Source organism: Diplodia corticola, assembly GCF_001883845.1.
Source record: "Diplodia corticola strain CBS 112549 chromosome Unknown scaffold12, whole genome shotgun sequence".
Classification (NCBI taxonomy): Eukaryota; Fungi; Ascomycota; class Dothideomycetes; order Botryosphaeriales; family Botryosphaeriaceae; genus Diplodia; species Diplodia corticola.
The window spans coordinates 252,859-261,201 of NW_017971491.1; the positions used below are offsets into that span (position 1 = coordinate 252,859).

At 57.2% G+C, this 8,343-nt stretch overlaps 3 protein-coding genes across 3 annotated transcripts in view; 1 reads left to right on the plus strand and 2 right to left on the minus strand.

The window, feature by feature from the left end:
* Positions 1-1,297: 1,297 nt before the first annotated feature.
* Positions 1,298-3,403, minus strand: BKCO1_1200083 (px domain containing protein; the record flags this gene model as incomplete). The annotated part of the gene is made up of 4 exons (XM_020270759.1): positions 1,298-2,247; positions 2,301-2,467; positions 2,522-2,767; positions 2,820-3,403. The coding sequence occupies 4 exons, from the start codon at positions 3,401-3,403 to the stop codon at positions 1,298-1,300; spliced, it is 1,947 nt and encodes a 648-aa protein (XP_020132519.1).
* Positions 3,404-6,199: 2,796 nt separating this feature from the next.
* On the plus strand, positions 6,200-7,697 carry BKCO1_1200084 (mfs fhs l-fucose permease; the record flags this gene model as incomplete). The annotated part of the gene is made up of 2 exons (XM_020270760.1): positions 6,200-6,302; positions 6,355-7,697. 2 exons carry the CDS (start codon positions 6,200-6,202, stop codon positions 7,695-7,697), a joined length of 1,446 nt encoding a protein of 481 aa, XP_020132512.1.
* Positions 7,698-7,953: 256 nt separating this feature from the next.
* Positions 7,954-8,343, minus strand: part of BKCO1_1200085 (3-hydroxyisobutyrate dehydrogenase) — a gene marked incomplete at both ends in the record, with an annotated part of 3,171 nt that continues 2,781 nt past the window's right edge. Inside the window, one exon of the mRNA XM_020270761.1 lies at positions 7,954-8,288. Coding sequence (XP_020132513.1) covers positions 7,954-8,288 — 335 coding nt within the window. The remainder of the gene's footprint in view (positions 8,289-8,343) is intronic.

An 8,343-nucleotide genomic window follows, 5' to 3' on the forward strand; every position in this document is an offset into this window, starting at 1 on the left:
TAATGGGGGGGCTTGAAGGTAAGATGAGTCGGAAAACCGAAACGAATACGCACATCACATGCCACAAACTCTTCCGCCCTTTGCCATACTTTGAGCTTCTGTTGTTGTCTTCTTTGCCATAGGCCAGCGAAAAGAAAAAGAGAAACAAGTGGAAAGTTTGAATGGTTAGCGAAAACGCAACGTTCCTCTCGATTTCGCCCTGACTTCCGCTCAGGAACAAGCCCCATAAGGGAGAGACACATGTGCTTGGCCGGCTAAATCTGACAGGAGAAGTTGCAGGGTCTAAGTCAAGTGCTGACGAACAACAGCACTACTATTCGCGACGCTTACGTTCCTAGAGTTGATGCAGAAAGACCCCATGTGGCCGATCATGATCGTCGCTTCCTTGATTGCTCACCCATTTGTCAGTGTACGTCTCCTTCAACATTCGTTGGTGGTAGCGCCTCTTCCTACGCGCGCTGACGGAAGACTGGAGCTAAATGTGGACTGCGGGCACCCAATGAGGGGAGGCCAGCACCCGCGAATGATTCTCTGGCTCCACTGAATTGACCTCAACAACGAATGGCCTACCTGTATGCGCACTTCGGCTAGGCGCAGTAGTGTATTTTCACAATATGACAGCTTACAAAAACCAGGGTCGAAAGCGATCAAATGTGAGGTTTAGATGTGGTGAAACGGGATACTGTCCTACCGCGATGAAACATTGAGCGCGACGGCCGAGCGGGTCGCAAAAAGCAAGGGCCTAGCTTCGGTAGGAATGAATCCCGGTACATCTCACCCAGCCACTCAGTAAGCCCTCCCGGTCGATTCCCAGAGCCGTAGAAGTCTCCGTCGGATTTCAAGTGCAATCCGGCCCAGGCGATTGAACCGAGGCCCTTCCTACGGTGGTCGAAGTGTGCGTCGACGAAGGTTACGTCTGGGATGTGCACAGTCTGCGGTAGACTGTTATCAAAAGGCGGAGCATCGAGACCATCAACGTCTGTCTTGACCTGTAATACGGCAGCATGCAGAGCGCCTTTCCCCACGATCGGACATGAGACAGTAAAAAGGAAAAAAAAAGAAAGGGGAGAAGGGAACCAAGACAGACAAAAACGTAGCATTTTCGTGCATGCTATCCATGGGGCAAAAGACAAACACTTGACAGTACCTTGAGTATATCGCTGCTCCAGATGATAGACGTTGAAACTTTCCGAGAAGAAAAAAAAATAAAGATTATCTATAGGAAGTTGAGACTATGAAAGTAGGTCTTGACATACCTTTGGGCCCGTAAATAGCACTGATACTGGTATCGCAACATCTATGCAATCCCTCCCGCAAGCACCTTCCTGTATTCCGGCCCCAGAAGTCTAACAATGTTCTCCACCTCAGGGGCTTCGGGTATCGCTTGGTCAGATTTTGACTCTTTTTGCAACGCTGCGCCTTTCCTCTCGCCGTCGACATCGATCTGAGCTGCTTCCTGGACATCCTTGTTCTTTCCGAACCGTAATGGGCCGTTCGTAGTGGCTGGTGTAATTGGAGTCGATCCCACCAACTCGAGCCATTTTGCGATGTACATTCCCGGGCCGAATTCCGTCCTGGATGAGCAGGAAAGAATTGACTTCATGCGAGCCGCTGAAGACTCGTGGAGGTGGGTGAGGTATTTCGAATGCGCTTCCAAGGCTTTGAGAGACTCGCCGCGCTCTTCCGGTGAGAGCTTACCGAACAGGGAGTTGAGGGTAGAATTCATGGTGCCGGCACCACCAGGCGAATCGCTCGCACCCTGGAATTCGGATGTGAACTTCAAGGCGTACTCACGGAACCACTCGGTGACCTCTGGGCCGTTCTTTGCGATCTGGTGTAGGAAGCGGTGGCATGAACTTTGATGCTTCTTCAAAAGCTTGACGAAATCTTCGACCGTCGGCAGCGGCTGTTGCTTTGGTCTGTCTTTGCTCTTTGACGGCGAAGGGAGCTTCGCGATCTTGATCAAGTCATTTAAGAAATTCTCAAGGTCTGTCAGGCCTGCACTCAAGTCTACTGCATTGTGCACGCCTCGGATGATGGGATCATAAGCGTTGACAAGATCCCGGATAGCTTCAGTGAGGTGATCAGGTTGTTGCCGACAAAGTACCTGGACAAGTTGGTCGCGGTCGCGAATTGATAATTGAGCCTTGAAGTACTCCTGCGCCAGGTGCTGATGCGATTCTGGTAGGTCTGTGGAGAGGTTGTTCTCTTCAAAAATCACGGCGGTTATGGACCTTGGGGTTTCCCCTGCGCCACGCTCAGTACACTTCACAGGCGGAGTTTGGGTTGGGGCGGCATACTGCTTTTTACCCTACGTTTCTCCCTCTCTTCTCTGGTCAACTGCAGGTGCGATTTGATGGCCTCGAGATGTCCATCGCTCGGCCTCTCTTTTTCTTTTAGCTTCTCGATCTTGGTGGCTTGCTTCTGCAATTCGGAAGAGTCCCAGGCAAGGACGGTGGAGATGATGCTGCGATGATTGTTCAGTATGGGAGCATCGGAAATGGGCGATTGCTGGACGTACGACTGAAGTAGATTCTGGCCTTCGTCTGCATTCCTACTAAGGCCTACCCAGTTGGTGAGAGAGCCAACACTGAACTTAGCAAGGACAAGTCTGACCATTCCGTTGATCATGGTGGCGGCGTTGCCCACGCGCAGAGTCTGTCTAATGATGCTATAGGGAATAAGCTTGTGGATGTTAGCAAGGATGCGCAGGAGTGCCTGGCCGTCTGGCGAGGTGACAAGGATGTGGTGCATGATAGAGGCAAGGCTTGCATCATGTCAGCTTCAGGCGAAACAGCAGACCAGGCTTCACGACGTACTTGACGAGGATGAACTCGTGGGCTGCTTGGACCAGGGACGAGTGCTGGTCGATCCTGTCGGTCTCTGCGCACTTGGTAAACAGCTCGTCGATCATGCCGCCGTAGACTAGCTGTTGGAGGAAGGCATCCCAGGCGTGCATCACGTCGTCGGGGCTGGACATGTCATAGTGGCGGCCGGGCTGGACGTCTTTCATGGGAAAGCCGCCCAGGGCGCCCTTTGCAGGATACTCAATCAAGGCGGAAATGGCGGTTGCCAGGGTCTTGCGCAGGCCGACGGAGCCCTTGTCATAGCTCTCGGAAAGGTCTGCAGCGCCGAGTTTCTCGACGATGGTCTGGATGCGCTCCTGCCAGAAGACGTCGGCGACACTGGAGAGACCAGGCAGAGTGAGGGCGAACTTGTTGAGTAGCGACTGCAGGACGGGCGAGGTGCAAGGCTGGGCGTGGTCCTTACGAAAAGGGTGACCATAGCGGTGGATGGCGTCGGGCCATTTGAAATTTTCGATTTCGCCGTAGACCTCCTGGTGGGTCAGGATGTCGAACAGAGCATGGGCCTGGGCGGGCGAGAGCTCTGGGCTGGCGGCCATTTTGGACGATGGTGTTTGGCGGTCATGGTAGCAGCCGGGCAAAGTCGAGCCTTCCGTCCCGCCTGCGCCTGCGCCTGCGCCTGCGCCTGCGCCAACGCCATGACGTTGACACTCCCGGACCCGCTAGGCCCGAACAGGCCTGCCAGGTGGCGCGTGCAGCCACGGCAGCCTGCGTCTGCCTGCGAACTGCGAGCTGCGACTGCCAGCCTGCCTGCTTCTCTGCAACACTCGATACGTCCAAGGCTTATGTAGGCGCTGACAACTGGCCGTCGCATCTTGCCCAGGTGGTATACACTACGGACTACAACAGAGCGAACCCGAAAAGCTCGGCAACGCCCCGCTTCCCGTTTCGCTCGTCCCCCCCCCCCCCCCCCCCCCCCCACCCCCCCCCCCCCCCCCCCCACAGAGCAGATCTCTCCTCCGTCTCCTTGTCTCACCTTTCCATCCCACAAGTCACGCGCCACCGTGTCGATCTTCGCATGCCATGTCCGCCCCTCGGTTGCGCTTCGTTCCGAACCGTTCTGCAATCCACCCCAGTTGATACGCTGACTCAGGCCGACACCCCACTTCGCTCAAACCAACCGTCTCCTGCACTTGACTCTCTGAGCAGCAACACTTCACCGCCGCTGCTCTCGAGCCATGTCCGTCAGCAGAGCGAGCTGTCGAGGAGAGAGCCTGTTCATGGCTTGCCTCACTCAAACAGGCCGAGGAATTGCACACGCTTCAGAGGCCGCCTCACACCAGAAGTTACCCCTGTAGATGGCCTTTTTGGAAAGCAGCAAGTTTGCAGAAGAGCGAGGAGAACAATTGATGCACCAGGTATACTTAAGGTGGGCGGCAAATCGACAAGCGAAGTGCTTGGATCAACAGGGGGATGCGGCGCGTGCGCCGCAAGTCAAGATACGGGGAAGAAGCCGCCGACATCGCTCAGGTCAGCTGGGGCTGGGGGGTCAAGTACAGAGTTCCTGCAGAGAAGGCATCTGCCGTGCGGGATTGAGCGGCGATCAGACCACAACAGGAGAGCTGGAGGCCGATGGATCCACTTCCTCCACAGAGATCTCAATCAAGTGGACCCAAGACCTCTCGACCATCGGCGGGGAACCCAGAGAGGCCCACTGATTACAGTCACGCCGCATGTGGCCGAACGAGTGCGGCTGGGACTGCGTCTCGACTCTCGGGCGTGGGGATGCCCGCATGAGGACCGCACTGGTCCGAGCACAACACCTTCACCTCAACACTCACCATCTGCCATCACCTGATTGGAAAGGAGAAGAAGAAGAAACATGCTGTCTCGCAACGCCGTTGACGCGCGTATGCCTGGAAAGGCAACTCTATGGCGTAAGGCCGACCAACCAAGGCCGCAGGACCGTCGTGTGCGGCTTCCTCCGTATCTAGCGGCCTCTCAACAGCATCCAGTGGCGGCGCGCCTCTACCTTAAAGAAGCTTGGAGAGGACAAGTCGCAATCCGGCTCGGCCAGCTTAGCATTCGGTAACCATCAAGTGGCCACGAGACGGGCCGGCAGCTCTATCACGGCGGCTTCGCGGTCGCCGAACGCCTCGACCCGGCGGGAGAGTACCGATTCGGGATGCCGCCCGTCAGGCCACCACTATTGCATGCTGTCTTCGGTAACCACCCACGAGCGGAACCGTAGTACAATGGCTTGTCCCTCAAGTACTTCGCGCCTCTAACATGTCACTTGCCAAACGCGTCTTCCGACATGCGGCTCGTCCACCAGCTCGTCTCGGCTTCTACGCAGCTTCTAGCGTAGGCGCTAGAAAAACCCAGCCTGCAAATTCTGCTCTCTCCCGCCTCTTTTAGTCTTGCCCTTGATCATTCAGCCGCCTGCAAGCCACACCGGCGACTTCGCCAACACCAAGGAGCCTGTTTCTGCGAAGAACCCCCGGCATTTTCGCCGGCCGCAGCTTAGCTCCAATCAGCATGACTGAATCGACGGTCAACCACATCTGGATGCGCTGACCAGGGCGCCTGGCATGCAAGTCATTTCTAGCCTGCTTCTCGACGGATCCTATTCGGGTACTTGCATTGGGCGGCTCTGCACTCCGCTGCCCCTGGTAGGCTGCTCGCGCATAGCTCATCAATAGCTCGGCTGCAGCTTATCTACAGCTACTGCGACTCGATGCGCGATTATCACAAGCCCGGGGTCTGATGTCTTTGGTGTTGAGGAGAGCCGAAACTTGCACTTGGCAGGTTGACGTGGTGGTCAGGAACATGGTGGCGCTCCATCAAAAGAGCTTGACAGTGAAAAGGGCCGCAAAAGCTCAGCAGGCCGATTCTAGCCAGTGCCCTGCGGCAGTCGAGCGCATCGGAGCACCGCTCGTCAGGGCGTCCAAGTGCCGGCAAGTGTTGAAGGCGCTGTCATGGACAGGTGCCGTAAGTCAGGCACGGCCCTGAGCGGCAACCATGGTTCTGGACTCGGCCAGCTCGTACTGGGCTCTGGTTGGGTGTGGCAAGCCTTCTCCGCGCGCTATGACGACTCCGCACATGCTAAAGTAGTGCGGCTTTGGGACCAGCCGCTACTGCGCTAGCTCGGGCCAGGCCGAAGCGCCGCAAAGCCAGATGGCTCCAGATTGTCTGTCACCCGCCTGTGGGCCGTCGTACCCCATGGGCATCGCCTCTGCGGGCTGGCGCGTGCCCGCTATACATCTGCCGGAAGATGGCTTCTCCAGCTCGACGCTATAAAGCCAGAGCTTCCCCGCCAACCATCAAGTCTCTCAGCATCAAGTCAACTCTCCCTTCCTCACTTCCCCTAATCTCGCTGCCAACACTCGATCAAGATGGCTGGTGGAATCCCCATTTCGACGCAGACCGTGGACGGCTTCTACACCGGTCGCAAGCTCATCTACCCTCTCTCCCTCGTCATCTCCCTCTTCTTCCTCTGTAGGTCCCTCTGGAGCATCGAGCCCTTGGAGTACATGCTAACAAGCACCAGGGGGTTTCTCCTACGGTCTTCTTGATGTCCTCAACAAGCACTTCCAGACGGTGCTTGGCATCACCAAGCTCCAGTCTACCGGTCTCCAGGTCGTGTACTTTGGTGGCGGCTACCTCCTTTTCTCTCCGATTGCCGCAGAGGTCATGAAGCGCAAGGGTTACAAGATCACCATCCTCATGGGCCTCTGCCTCTACTCGATCGGTGCCGTGATGTTTTGGCCGACGGCACACTTCGCCAAGCCTGGCAACGAGACGGCCTCCTTCGGCGGCTTCTGCGCCTGCACTCTCGTCATCGCTTGCGGTCTTGCAACCCTTGAGACGTCGGCCAACTCGTACGCCGTCGTCATCGGCGACCCCGCCACCGCCTCTGCCCGTCTGCAGTTCTGCCAGTCCTGGAACGGTGTTGCCTCCTTCATCGGCCCTCTCATCGCCTCCAAGTTCTTCTTCAGCGGTGCCAACGCCAACAGCCTTACCAACGTGCAGTTCGTCTACCTTGCCGTCGCCTGCGCCGGTGTCGTTGTCGGCATCCTCTTCGCCGTCTCCAAGCTCCCCGAAGTCTCCGAGGAGACGCTCTCGGGCAAGGCTGTGACCGAGAACCTCGCGCAGGATGAGTTTGGCCAGGAGATCGGTGCCGGCCCTCTGTACAAGCAGTACAACATGATCTTCGCCTTCATTGCGCAGTTCTGCTACGTCGGCGCCCAGGTCACCATCGCCTCGTTCTTCATCAACTACGCGACCGAGAACGCGACCTACTCGTCGGCCCAGGCCTCCAACATGCTGTCGTACGCTCTCATCACCTTCACCGTCGGCCGTTTCGTCGCCACCGGTCTCGCCACCATCTTCGCGTCCGACTTCATCATGGTCGTGTACGCGTGCTGCACCATCGCGCTGAACGCCTACATCTGCGCCGGCCACGGCGAGGCGGCGGTCGCCATCCTCATCGTCATCTTCTTCTTCGAGGCGCCCATGTACCCCACCCTCTTCACGCTCGGCACCGCCAACCTCGGCCGCCACACGCGCCGCGGTGCGGGCATCCTCGTCATGGGCGTCTCCGGTGGCGCCATCTTCCCGCCGATCCAGGGCGCCATTGCCGACTCGGCCGGCACCCGCATCTCGTACGTCGTCCCGCTCGTCGGCTTCGTCTACGTCCTGGGCTACGTCACCTTCCACTGGATCCGCCACGGCATGGTCGTCATGCGCCCCAAGAACGTCCTCACCGAGTCCCAGGCCGTGGGCGGCGCTGTCGGCGGTGTCGTTGAGAATGTGCACTACGATGCCGACAAGCTGCAGTCGACCCGTGTTGAGAAGACTGAGGAGAGCATCGCCGTTACCAAGGTCGAGTAGATTTTGGTGAATCGAGTAGTGTAAAGAGAGAAAGAGTTTAAGATACCTTGTTAATAATTTTGGGGGAGTATGGGGAGGGAGGGTTATGATGCGCATACGACTGGATGATACCTTTTTCCTATATTGGATTTTTTTTTTCTCTTGATTATATGAATAGATGATAGATCTACGGCGTAGACTACGGCAATAGATGTCATGGACTTCAACAACAACAACAACATCTCGTTCCCACGGTCGTGATTCTACGCTCCTTAACTCACTCACTCTCTCCCCCACCACCACCCCTCCTCTCCTCCTCTTCTTCTTCCTCCCCCTCCACTTTCCCATCCCTCCGAGCCCTCCTCCTCACGCACACCACCACACCCAGCGCCACCCACAACGCCACCGCCGCCACCGCCGCCGCCAGGTACGCCCACGCCCGCCGCACCGTCCAGGGCTGGCCGGAAAAACCGCCCACGACGACGATCCTGCTCAGGGCCCACCCGGCGAAGGAGACGGACACTGACTGGGTGAGGAGGGGGAGGGAGAGGGAGAGGCGGTCGGGTTTCGATGGATTGTTGATGAGAGCGGTGGGGATGATGGACCAGATGACTGTTTTATTTTGGAGGGGGGGTTTGATTAGTGGGTTGGGTTGGTGAGGGGGGGA